The 14,491-nt window shown below is 31.2% G+C and overlaps 1 protein-coding gene across 1 annotated transcript; it reads left to right on the top strand.

Annotated features, from left to right (window-relative positions):
• Positions 1–251: 251 nt before the first annotated feature.
• LOC105830121 (homeobox protein Hox-A4) lies at positions 252–11,019 on the top strand. Its single transcript, XM_012669286.3, has 2 exons — positions 252–2,090; positions 8,004–11,019. The coding sequence occupies exons 1-2, from the start codon at positions 1,208–1,210 to the stop codon at positions 8,687–8,689; spliced, it is 1,569 nt and encodes a 522-aa protein (XP_012524740.1). The 5' UTR covers positions 252–1,207; the 3' UTR covers positions 8,690–11,019.
• The last annotated feature ends 3,472 nt before the right edge of the window (positions 11,020–14,491 follow it).

Genomic DNA, 14,491 nt, shown 5'->3' with positions numbered 1-14,491 from the left:
AACGTTCATTGCCGTTTCTCTCAGCATTGACTACGGCCATAAGATGAATTTCAGAAGCATGGAGGCGGGTTGGGGGATACGTAGGAGTGACTCCATGGTTATAGGTACCCTCGAGTATGCCCCATAAGGGCACAAGATCCACTGTTTCCGTGGCAGGGGTTGGTCTCATGCTGCTGCGGAGTGGGGATGACTCTAGAGAAGACGCATGACGAGAAAGAGGGGACACGACTCTCCGCATCGGCTCAAAACCAGCCGGCGCGAACGGAGCTGGAGGGAGTTAGAAGCAAGCCAGAGTTGCCAGACGAGTTTCTGCCGACGCGGGACGAGCTCACTTTCCGTCGAAACTCTCGTCTGACTTAATCTTTATATTTACAGTTCAAAACGTAGTAGTGACAGAAGTGCAGTGCAAAAATAACGTACTCGTCCGTTAAAAGAAAAATATGATTTGTATAGAAACGCTCGACTTATCAGAATTGTTTGCGGAAAAGCTAGCTTGATATTCGCATCAAGTTGACAATGTAAATAAGAAGTGAAAGTTTATGAAAAGGACAAGAGTGCGTGGTGTATTATATTAGAGAGCAAAACACTTGGGGAGGTGCGTAGAAATTAATAAACTACGAGTGTACACGGAATCTCCGATGACAATCGTGAAATAGAGAAGCAAAGCAAGAAGTTGCTGCACCTGCCGCAGTGGTTCTCGCGGCGCCACTCACGTGTTGCATGCGTGCCGTGGTTATCCATCATGGTCGCGGACTAGAAGCAGCTCCGATTGGTCGGTTTTGTGGTCACGTGGTATGGTAATTGGGCTCCGGTGGGCGGGAAGGAGCGAACGAGGTCGTGGAGGATCGCGAAAGTGGCGGAAGGAGAGGAGAGAATAAGCAGCTGTCCACCGGGAGTCCTGTGCTCGTTGTGGCCCCGCTCTTTCCATTTCTTTTCTCTTTTTCTCCCTCTCCTTCTTTCTCTCTTTTCCTCCTTTCGAGAAAACGTCACCCCTTTTCGCAAGAGACGGTGAGGTGTGGACGATGGACCACAGCGCAGTGCCGTGCAGTGTAAGCTTGTGAGAATGAATATTAACTCGAAATAGTGTGCCGAATCGAAGAATTGATGCAGAGAGCAAGATAAGAGAGAGAAGCCGAGTAGTGTGGTCATTTAAAATTCATTTGGATTATCGTGCGTGTGTGTTTCTCATAAGAAAGTACTTAGGAACATGAATTCCTTCCTTCCCTCCGCCGCCGGTGGATACCATCACCATCAACATCAACAGCAAGCTGGAAATCATCATCTAGCCACCACTTCGTCGTTGGTCGATCCAAAATTTCCTCCCAATGAGGAATACAGTCAGAGTAATTATATACCTTCGACCGGAGCAGATTTCTTTTCGGGGGGCAGCGCCGGACATCATTTAAACCATCCACAGTCTCAGCTGCAGTACGGCTACCATCAGCATCATCATCAAGCGGCGTCAACTCCTTACGGAGCTTCTTCCGCGGTACAATTAAACGGAGGATACGCAGGATACGGCGGTTATTACGGTCCTCATCATCCTCATCACCAAGTGCATGCGGTTCATCACGCCAGTTTACACTCTCATCATCACGCAGTGGGTGCTTTAGCGATGCCGCCGGAAGCTCAACAACCACCACTCACGTGTCCGTCGTCGATACAAAGTCAACAGCAACAACAGCAGCAACAACAGCCGTCTGTACCGACGACTACTATCCTAGGATCCACGCCTTTGTCACCATCTTTATTGCAGAATCATGTGCAGCAACCGGATGCCCTTCAGCATCACCAGCACGAAAATAATGCCTGCAGTCCAGCCGGTTCGGGTCAATTGCATCGAGATAATTCACCTGATCTTCAGACGCAACAGTCGTTGTCTCAACAGTCCCAACATATACAGAGCGGCCAACAACATACGCCGCCGCAGCAACAACAGCACCATGTGGAAGATAGCTCAGATGCTGATGATACAGAAGAGGGTCAGATGGAAGGCTCACCAGGAATGATGGAAGAAGAAGAAGATGATGATGAAAGCAGGGATCGTACAATTTATCCGTGGATGAAAAAAATTCACGTTGCAGGTGTCGGTGAGTTTATATGGACTTATCTACAGTTATTTCTGTTATTCTCGATTCTCAGTTGATAATCCGTTATTATAATACACATTAAGTAATTTTAAACTTTATTTTAATAACACAGAGAGAAAGATTTCTTTAAATTTAATAAACAATTTTGTTTGACTATCCCAAAGCATATATTTCTTTGTTTCTAATAAATTTTAATCTAATCTAAAGAAATCTAAAGAAATGTGTATAAAATTTATTAAAACCAAAGAAATGTATGCTTTAGAATAGTCGAACAGAAGTGTTTATTAAATCTAAAGAAATCTTTCTTTCTGTGAATTAAAACAGACTTGTTATGTGATAAGGCTTGATGAATAAGGAAAAACAGCCAAATGATGATCTACTTAATTTATGTTCATTAATTATATTACATTTTTTATCTCTATTCTTGTCTCATATATTACATTTTTTATCTCTATTCTTGTCTGACTTTTAGAGAGATTTATTATATATTTTCAATTTTAAAACTTTCACTTATTTAATAAATATAGATATATAACTTACTGATCTTAATTTTGATCTACGATCAATAAACATTATTAATATTTCTATTTCGGTTTAGGTATTGTAAAGACTATAATTAAGCGCTACAGAAATATATCCGACGGGGCTTGCGATATTGTTGTATTTTATATAACACACTCAATAATCTCAAACATAGAAAGTACATATCCAACGGTTTGGCGAAATTGTTGTATCTTATTTGATACACTCAATAATTTTTGAATTTGAAAAGTAGTGAAGTACAACACTTTTGCCAGGCAGCAACAGCCGTCGGATAATACTTCTCATTATATATTATCTATGATATTACGATATAATAAATTATTGGTTTTAATTGCTTTAATTCTTACCTTAAAAATTGCTTTTTTTGAACCAATAAAAATCAAATAGTTAAACAAAACTAATAAACACATTTATTATATCTTTGTTATTAATATTATTTCTCTCTCTCTCTCTCTCTCTCTCTCTCTCTCTCTCTCTCTTTCTCTCTCTCTCTCTCTCTCTCCTATTCTCTCAATACCGTTATAAAATATATCAGCAGTAAATAAATATTCACAAATTTAAAAGAACGTTAGCACAGATATACCCGGCCTTGAAAAGAGTTTTCTGAATGCAAGAAACCTGTCGAAACTGTTTGTATATTTAGCGGGTATATATTATATTATGTGTTTACAAGGTGACGAGCTTTAGAACGGTCCGAAGAGTTATGGGCTGAAATTTATCCTAGCACCTTGTGATCACCTGCTTGAGGTTATAGAGACTCGTTTTATAGGTGAATTCGGTTACGCCTAATATATCTTCATCTTCCGTACAGTAGCGAACGTATGCTACAATAATGGAACGTCCACAACACACAAGTGTTACAGACAAAAATAAATTTCGAAATTCGACACAGAGATTCTACCGTGCTTTAAGTAGACGTTCATCATTGTGCAAGGTTGGTAACGCTCGAGACTTGAAACAGATGCCGGTGATGGTATAACGCTCCTGGTTGTTGTAATTAAGGCAATTAGCGCGAATGTAGTTCTTCTTTCATAATTAATCAGACAACTACTTCCAGAACTAATATACGCGTGCTTCCTATCTTCATAAAGATAGAAAGATGTTTTGAGCGGAACCACAACACATAAGTATATTAATTAATGTCTCACAAATTACAGAGCAATGCCTCTATAAGCAGTGCAACGCATTCGTTAGAATTTTCCAGAATTTGTCGTATTTTACATCATGCTAAGCTAGAAACCATATTTTGCAGGTATTACAGAATTCTTAAAAGCACTTTTTGCAACGTAATATCCCTTCAGAATTAGGCTGGCTTTGTTGCCGCACAAAAATTTCTATTCCGTTTGACCGCGGAAAACGCCGCTCATTCCAACTTGCAAGTATTTCTTTTGAGTTCCTTGCACATGATACAATAGAAAATCGCATGCCATGTTGCAAAACCGAATATCATTTATGCTTCCAAGTAAAATTATTTGCAACAAAAACTTGTTTTTTTTATTAACGCTAAAAATTAATCCAACGAAACGTACAAAAACTCCATGTTCTTATTCAAACTAATTTTATTATATAGTAAGAAAAGAGAGAGAAATATTGTAATATTGTTTGAATAGTTTTATATTTAATATTCTCTAAACATTTAGGTCCAGACATTTCCACAAATTAGTTTAACCGATGTTTAACTAATATATGAATTTGTTTTATATAATATAATATATAAAACGAATTCTCTTATTGGGCATTATTAACTAAATGTTGGTTAAACTAAGTTGTGGAAATAACTGCGCCTTAATATTATAGTATATATTACTCCACGGGAAATTTAACATACAATAATTTATAATGTGTAAAAACAAAAGTAAAAACAAAGCTATTTTTATAAGACTTTTATTTTAATAAAGAAAAAGTAATTTAATGATTTTTAAAATAATTTATTAATAACATAAGTCTGTATATAAAATTACAATAAATATTTTACAAAATATTTGTTAACAAATATAAAATATTATACATATATAAGAAATTATACATGGAACTATTATAAATGGAATATATAATAGTTCAACTGCATTGTATAAAAAATATACCAGGAATAAACGTATCAAATCTTGCAAAATTGAAAAATATAATCTTTAATGCCATCGAAAAAGTATGATTCGCTCAGAAACGGTAAGACCGTTTTTAAATTTACGTTGATAATTCCTTCAAATATACAATGTCAAACATACAATGTTATAAGTTACACTTTCCGTTATGCTAAGAATCGCGTCATTTAATATTTGAAATCTCTGAACTTTGGTATGCTCGTCCGTCGGACTGTCAGAGACTGCAATCTCTCCCCTTTAGTTGTCGAAGTATGGTCGCCGGACGTCGGAGTTAAAAGGGGCCTCCACGAGGCCGACGGTCAGCTCGGAATGGAATGTCTGCACGGATTCTAAACTGAACTCGTTCCCATGTTTCCTCTATTGAACTGAACAGACCACCACGGATTGCTACTAGCATGACTTACAAATATTAACATCAACACAGCAGGATATTTTTTTCCAATCTACTTGTTCAGTCGTTCGTTGTATTCAATTCTATATCCGATTATTTTGTAAAATACTTTTGACAACACTTCGCGATTACATTAATATTTATCTGCGCGTTCTTAATTATTTTAAGCACTCTCCGTCGAGAATTAATCAATTGTATAACGAATTCCATGTTTCAAGTGAAAAATGGAAATCTTAACGAACGAGACAATTATCAAATTATTTAGCCTTGAAGCCTGTTTACAAAGGATAATCTAATGTTTCTGCATTTCTTTAGATGATGCTCAGTGCGTATACGCTTGGCACTTTTTATCCTCATGAATTTGCATACGTGTATTCTGCCTTCACAACTCAACCGGCGTATCTCATGGATTGATCAGATTACAAAAGTCACTTCAACCGACTTTGATGCTATTCAAAACGGCCATGACGTGACGAATGGTCATATGCTATAAAAATGTTATTCGCATATAATAACTCTTTAGACATCAGCGTAAAGAATATTTTATAATTACAGAAATAATCATACAAATAATTCTTTTCTTTTTATTGTTGAACGTACACTCATACATACGATTCAATCGCTATTTAAGTGACAATCATTTTTTTAAGTTTCTTTGTGTTTTGCAGATTTGAAAAAAAAAAAAGAATTTTTATAACATGCATTTTGTACTAAACTTTTTTCACCAAATTTGTTGCTATCTTGTGAATAATATAAATCTAATAAACATATCAAAAAGGAACCTAATAAAAAATCATAAAAGAATGTACGCGTAATAACAATACAATAATTATTCATAAAGTGTTTAATAATACTTAAAAGATTTATTTAATATGTTGAGTTAATGAAAAAGTTACAGATGGGAATAAACTATTTCAAAAAAATGAAAATAGTTTATTTTGGACATAAATGAAAAGAATGAATTCTGTACACAGAGAGAAAGATTTCTTTAGATTTAATAAACAGCTTTTTTCGACTATTCCAAAGCACATATTTCTTTGGTTTTAATAAATTTTATACACGTTTCTTTAGTTTTAGTAATATTTATAAGAAACAAAGAAATATATGCTTTGGAATAGTGGAATAAAACGGTTTATGAAACTTAAAGAAATCTTTCTCTCTGTGTACGGAAAATTGGGCAATAAAGTTTCTTATGCCATACACAGAATATTCTTTTACAAATTATCGCGTAAATAATAATAATAATGATAGTATAATATTGTAGATTTTTTTTACTTTTTGATGCATTTATATGTTTGTGAAATAGATTTTTATCTCTAAAAAATAAAAAGTTAAAGTTCTTTGGCGGATTTTGCACATTAGCATCAGAAAAATATTAATATCTTGTATATATAAACACAAGATATTGATACTTTTCTGATGCTAATTGTTACTACACAAAAACATTAAAAAAACATTAAAAATATAAGTAAAAAAATTTTTGACTCTTGCAATTTTGCACATCGTTGAAGTATTCTAAAAGTATTATAACAAACAGAATTAGCTAATGAATATTGTAAAAGTATAATCAAATTACACGCAAGAGCATTATGGAAATCAGATTCTCGACTCTCAAGTGGTCTATAACCCTAAACGCCAGCAATATAATTTTACGCGTCAAATTCATGCACACATTACATTAAATATTATGTTTAATTACATTATTTGAAAGTCATCCAAGCCCTTCAAGTTACACTAAAGTTAAAAAATTAATACCTGATATATTTCTCAAAATGACGTAAAAGAGTATACATCTATAAAACTTTTGGCTATCTACAATATTAAAAGTATTGCAGCTTTTATAACAATACACACACATATGTACAATAAATATATTAATTATAATTAATAATTAACGTAAGATTATAATTTCCCTTATTAATATGAATATAATATATGCACAATTTAATCAATTAGTTAATTATAAACATTCCTACGTAACAGTTACATTGTTGAGTAAAAAATATATTATAATATTTATATTATATTACCATTACTTAATATTTACTAATTATATAATAAATAAAATACAATTATTTTTATTGTTTTATTTATACTGATGTTATGTAAAAAAGTAATAAATATGCCAATATATTTATTTAAAACAAAGTAAACTTTCTTTTTATTAAAAATTAAATTAAGAAAAATGTTTTGTTATATATATTTATTTGTGTTTTTAGAGTTTTTTTATTTATAAAAAATTATTAATCGTTAATTGCTTTTAATGCAAAGTTTTATATAGTTATAAATATATTTGTATGAAATATTTTTTAGTACCCTATGTCATTTGAAGATTTGAATAACAAATGAAATTTATTGGACATATCCGAATAGGAGATAAATTCTATTTTAACGAGTCTTTGTTAACTTGAGTGTTAATTTGTTTTTAGTAAAAGTATTAATAAATAGATTAAAAATATTAAAACTGATTGTTTTTGTATTGTAAAGAATTAAAAATCAAAAGGTTTTTACAAAGTTTTATTGTTATTAAAAACTTTAAGTACATATAATAATCTTTATTCAATTTTTTGTATATGGTGCTTACTTCAAAATAATTTTAACATAAGACTTAATTGCTAAAGTTTATTCAATATCTAATATTAGACATAGAGTTTAAAAAGAGTGTAATTTCAAATTAAGAAAGAATCGACTTAATTCGACTTGAAATTATCCAAAGAATTTATTATTAAAGTGAAATTCATGTGTTAGAATACAACCTGTATAGCCACATATTTCTTACGAAATAAAGAAGAAAGTAGTATCTCCGGAACTGAGAATTTGCTGTTATTTATAGCCTTGTAGTGTTAACATATTTACGTTTCTGTTTCTTTCTTACAGCGAATGGCTCTTATCAACCTGGAATGGAGCCAAAACGACAAAGAACTGCCTACACGAGGCATCAGATACTCGAACTGGAAAAGGAGTTTCACTACAATAGGTACCTGACGAGACGACGACGGATCGAAATCGCTCATACCTTGGTCCTGTCGGAGCGGCAGATCAAAATCTGGTTTCAGAATCGCCGCATGAAATGGAAGAAGGACCATAAGCTACCGAACACGAAGAACGTACGCAGAAAGAATGCGAACGGCCAAGCGCCGTCAGCAGCAGCTAAACCGGCGAAGACTTCGGCGACGCGGGCGAAGTCCGGCACGGGTAACAACAATAACCAAAGGAAAAACAACAACTCGCCATCCAGCGGTATGGAGAACAGCTTGGACTCAAACATCGGTCACGATATGAGCGAAGTTCATGGGGTCAGCTCCAGTATTCCTCATCCTGTTGGCGTGGTTCATCCAAGCTTTCAAGGTCATCCTCATTCTCTGGCTCATCTCCAAGCACAGCTGAGTCATCATCACGTGGGTGGAATGATGGACGGTCCGACGGGAGGACCGTTGGGACACATAAGTTCCGGAAGTATCAGTCCTCTTGCCCCAGCTACCAGCCCTCCCGGATTGTCGCAAGTATCAGCTCCTGTGCCGCCATCGGCGATAAAATCCGACTATGGACTCACGGCTCTGTAACATCCATTCCGTGAGGTATATTCAATGATATAATTTTTTTAATATCAATTAATGACTGCTCTTCATGGATAATTCTACTATTTGACTAGAGATTTATATTGCAAATTAAATAAAGTAGTTTGAGTTTTTCTCATTGCTACGTGGACAAGGAGAGTGGTCTCAAAATGTGTTGTGAGTTAAAAAATCCTCACAATTTTTAAAAGACAGTATTATTCTTCTTTTATGTACGTAAATATGCAACGTAAAACTGCAATCCATTAACTACGATATAAAATGCTAGATCCAAAATTATTTAGCTATTTCTTAAATTTATTATATTTTAAAATGTTTCCTAATTTTTGTTTCGTAAAAGCCAAAATTTATTATAGATAAACACAAAAGCTAAAAAAAAAACATAATTCTGTAGTAAACAAGAATAATATCTGGATGAAATAAAGTACTATCAGGCTATCAGATCATCAATGATAAATCATTTATTATTAATAATTCGTGATTAAAATGCATAATAAATCCGCTTATATGAAAATAATATAAAGTTTTATTTTTGCTATAATTTTTTGCTATATACATGATTGAATTTGTATGTTTTTAATTTTACATGTATTGTTTATTGAAATGAATAGTATAATTATTTCAATAATAATACTAATCACAAATTCTGCTATCATTATTAGCATTTGTTCAATTATAGTTGTCATGAAATTTTTCGTATTATTGCCAATTCCAATCAATGATGAAATTTGAATGTAAATTCATATGCATTTTAGTTTGCAGATTGAATAATAACATATCTACAGTAGATGATATATATATATCCTTATCGCATAAAGTTTAATGTGCTCACATATTTGGGATACGTGTTGCGTCCAGATATTCATGTATCGTAATTATCGAAAATTCTAACTTTTTATTATTTTATTAGTTTAATTTAATATTATATTTAATTTAATATTATATTACATTATGTAATCTTCATGATTTCTTGCATTTAGAATTTTCACATGTCAACATGCAGCTGTCAAACTCTTGACGCATGAATATCTAAGCAATGTCCAAACATGTCCAACTTCATGTGATAACACACATATATGACTTCTACTGTACAATATGATAAAAAAAATTGTGCATATATTACGTAATGTATATGACATAAACATCTGACAGATTAGAATTCTACATCTGGCAAATAAAAGTACATATGTGTACAAATAAAACTATAAAATCAAATATAAGCGGGATCCCTTAAATTATAATGTAGTTTTTGCATTGCAATTAACGAATTATACTATAGTAAAAGAAGTTGTATGAACGTCGTTCTAATACTTTCTTTATGCCTTCGAGCAGCTGAATATACCTTATCAAAAAAACTTATAGTTTGAGGTACAGTCATTCTGATTAATTGCGTAATGCCAATATCCAAAAAGAAATTGATACTTGGTGAAATGTGAATTGTATATATCCAATTTTATGTATGTATATATTAGTGTAAAGAGAGTTTTATTACAACACGATTGAAATAGTGTTCATATTTCGTATATTACCGCATTATGTGTTGGTACTAACGTTTACATTATAGATGAAAATTGGATCTTAAAGTAAAAATTTTAATCATTGTAATATGATTGCCGACTGTTTATTAAAAATAACAGAAAGCAGCAAATTATCAGTCATAATATCACAAATATAATTTGCATGTATGTTATGTCATACTCATCTCGAGAAACAATTACTTATATTTGGCGTAGTTTAGTTGTCGAAAACAAAAAATATTTCAAAAGATCTCTTTAATCACTTAAAAAAGACACTTAAAAATTAAAGGTTAATTAAAATTATTCTACTTCAACACATCTTTCCGTAACGGGATATTGTAAATAATTCGAAATGAATAGTATATATTTTTACCGAAAGCGAACGAGGAATGACCAATAATAATTAGGACGCGATTGCACCGTGAATAAATCGGAAATTGTACTATTAAGTGAGTAGTAATCAAACAATTAATGCACAGAACAGCTGTGACGATATACCAAAACAATATTATTAGATATAAGAAACAGAGTTATGAACGTTAAGGTACATTAATTCTAAAGAATCGAATTAGTGTAACTAGTGAAAGAACATAAAAATAAGTGTATGAGTTTCGAGATTGTTCTATAAGTGTGACATTATACCCTCTTTGCTATAACTATTAATTGTATATAGCATGTACGATAAGAACGTCATTGGGCACACTTCAATGCTTATGTTTATATATTGATCGCAAGGATCGATAAACTATACAACTGTCAAGTAAATAAATGAATAAATAAATGTTTCGTAATTTACAATAACGTTATGTTTCCAAATCGTATTCCCACGCATACCTCATTTAATACCCTGTCCATTAACTCCTTTCACGGTAAAAAGTTATACAATGGCTTTTTTCTTATGTATATATTCGTACGACAATTTCCTGCTTTAATATTTTTCATAATCTGTTTACACTATTTATTATTCTGTCAAGAAATACCGTTAATAAGTTGAAGCTAGCACTACTTGTTATCTTAAGTTTTGACATTATCTCTTTTTTAAGTGCATTCATATTGAGTCATGTGTGTAATATATCGTCTCTATTTTAACTTTGATAAGAGCTAAACTAACATTGAAAGCAATATTGTGCATGAAATATTAAAAATTAATTATTTAATATGACAACATTATAACAGATATTTTCGTCATAAACATGATAAAAACTATGTAAAACAACGTGGCATTCAACATTAAAGTAATAAAATAAAAAGAATATTAACATTTGTTTTTAACTAGACAAGTTTAGTGTAATTAAATGATTTAAAACGATTATACTTGATAGACATGAAGGATTTAATTTGAATTAATGATTTAATGAACATATACAAAATATATATCTTATTCTTTGCAAAACTTAATTTTCGCATTACAATGTTGTTTGTGTGTATAATTATAATATTTATAAATTTGTATTATTTTAATATTTTAATATATGTATATATATTGTTTATTATATCTTTAAAACTAGAAACATAACTTGTGGGGCAACAATTGGATGTATCACATTTAGACACTTTGGTTAATAGAAAAATTAAGTTCTGAATGCATGCACTATCATAATTTACAGGTATCATAGGAGGCACTATGGTGTATATCAAAGGTATATATTTACTGTTTTCTCTCGTATCCCCCCTGTGTTCTCATGTAATCGTGTGGGCGCCCATGCGTGCGACGTTGCCGTAGCGGCGCATGCGCGAGCATGTGCGTGATTGCCGCAGCCCGGGGCAAGGGATACCTCGCAGCAGCTCGAAAAGAAGGGTGGCACCCGGAAAGCGAATAGGGGGCCGCCTGTGCAGTCCTGCCTCCGCCCATGCCACGAACATCCCGGCCAACTGCCTAGATATGTTGCTACCAACCCGGTTCCAAAGTCAGATACATTATGGCGTGAACCAAGGTCGCTCAACATACTATGAAATCGTGGAATTTTGAAAGAAATCATAATATTATCTCTATTATTTCTATAATGAGTGATAATATTATCTCTACTTTTTGCACAATTGCTTTTCACAACAATACCGGCCTTAATTTCCTAAAAATCCTAACGATAATAGAATATGTAATTTTGTTGATTAGATAGATTAAATAACTTTATTGTTCCTTATTCTGTTGAAGTAATGATAATATTATATATTCTATCAATTTTTGATGATTATAATACAAAACAAAAAGAAAATAATAAAAAAATTAAATATTAATATTAAATTTAAATTATATTTTTGTAATTTATATTTTATAAAAAATATATTTTATGTGTGTATAGCATCCTTTTATCGTTGTAAAATTATTGATTTAATACTAATGACATTTAAGAGAATGATTTTATTGTTTTATTTATGTCTATGTATCGAATATATGGTTTAAAAAATTGAACAATTGATCATAACGTTGATAATAGTTAAGTGCAATCTGTAAATTTAATAAAACTTTCAATTAATGGACTATTAATGTATAGTAGGTACGCCTTTAAATGTACAATACACTCCCAAAATCTGGTAATTGTGGGATAATGTGTGACCTCCAGGAATTTTACTATACTTTTTAGTAAAATTTACTAAAAGCATAGTAAATTTTACTATGCTTTTAGTACAATTTACTAAAAGTATAGTAAATTTTACTAAAAAGTATAGCAAAATTCCTCGAGGTCGTACACTATCCCACAATTACCAGATTTTGAATTAAATTTTAAGAGAGAAATTCTCTCCATGTACACAATACGATATGCAAAAAGTTACATTGTATCATGTATGAAATATACTATTTTTGTGTATTATTTCTTAAATTTATTTATGTAATTTATTAATTTTAAATTAATTATTTATACACGACTTAGCAATGCTAAATTAAGAAAAAAGTAGCATTACGTAAAAACATGTCAGATATCTTTCAGAAACCTTTCTGAAAGATGTGCTGTATGGGATTATACATTATTATGATTAATATAACTTATTATAATTAATGCAGTACATCAGAATCAATGGATAATGCTTATATATTTTTTCTTATGAAACAAGGTTTAAGATACAAAAATTTTTTAATTAGTTTGAATATTAAAAAGTTTTGACTATGACAGTATGGTTAATATGTAACACAGTTTGTGTACATTTGTCGTAATAAACTGATATTTAACTGTTATTTCTCTGCTATTTTTGTACAGAAATCTAGTAAAAAATTTTTATCTTTTAATTATTACTTTCAGTATATAATTATATAATTTATTATATGTATATATGTATAATTATTTTTAATGTATAGTATTACAAAATGAACTAAGGTATGTGCTACATGATTTAATTCTAAAACACGTTTATTCTATACACCGAGACGATACGATTAATAGCAAGCTTTCAAGCGAATAGAAGGAAGGAAGTACACAAGAGCCGCTAATTGCAAGATCTATGTAGTGTTGTCTGCTTGCTATCCGTGGGTAGAACCATAGGTTTCGATGTTAAACATCTTCGCTAACTTCTCTAGAATGTGGATTAGTTGGAAATTATTGTAGACATTTTGGTCAGTCTATTGTTTCAAAGTAGAGCGAGATATAATACAAAATTGATTACAGCTGTATTCGAATTGGAATAATAACAGTAAATTATTCATTTAAGAGAAAAACAAATAGAGAAAAAGGATAGATAAGAGATGTTGGTAATTATATATAATATTAAATATTAATAAATTTATATTTATAATTAAAAATAAAGAAAACGGAAATGTTACGAAAAGTAATAAATAGAAGTGTACTGTTTTTTTTTATAAAAAAAATAATTTTTAAATAGTTTTTGTACTATCACATGTACTTATAAATACGTTTATAGTTGAATTTTAAAATATAGAAGCCGCCAATTAAATTTTTGTTTAATACAAGATAAAAAAAGACATGTGTATATGTATGACATAGAGTTAAGCAAACATTTCTTTAAGTGAATTAAATACCTTAAAGATAGAACGAATGTGTGTTTTAAATATTCCGTATCAAGTATTTAAATTATTAATAAAAAAAAAGAATTAAAGAAAGCCAAAGCATAGCTGTTGTAATGGGTAAATATTTACGTTATAAATGATTATTTTGATAATAATTATAAAAATAAAATAATTTTTATTAAAATATCTGCGGGATAAATATTTCCGTGTTAATAATATGTTTTAGTTGTTATTGATATGATTCTTCTTCTCAAGATTGTATATTAAAGAATCTTTCTATTTTTCTTTATTTAAATCGCCATTTTTCTGTATGTA

Source organism: Monomorium pharaonis, chromosome 3 (assembly GCF_013373865.1).
Source record: "Monomorium pharaonis isolate MP-MQ-018 chromosome 3, ASM1337386v2, whole genome shotgun sequence".
Lineage (NCBI taxonomy): Eukaryota > Metazoa > Arthropoda > Insecta > Hymenoptera > Formicidae > Monomorium > Monomorium pharaonis.
Note: the sequence above shows the minus strand (reverse complement) of the source record. Positions and strands in the feature narration are given on the sequence as shown.

Excerpts from the sequence above, each read along its gene's own strand:
- LOC105830121 (XM_012669286.3), top strand. The coding sequence starts at position 1,208 with ATGAATTCCTTCCTTCCCTCCGCCGCCGGTGGATACCATCACCATCAA. Across the intron at positions 2,091-8,003 it reads AATTCACGTTGCAGGTGTCG|CGAATGGCTCTTATCAACCT; the intron begins GTGAGTTTATAT and ends TCTTTCTTACAG.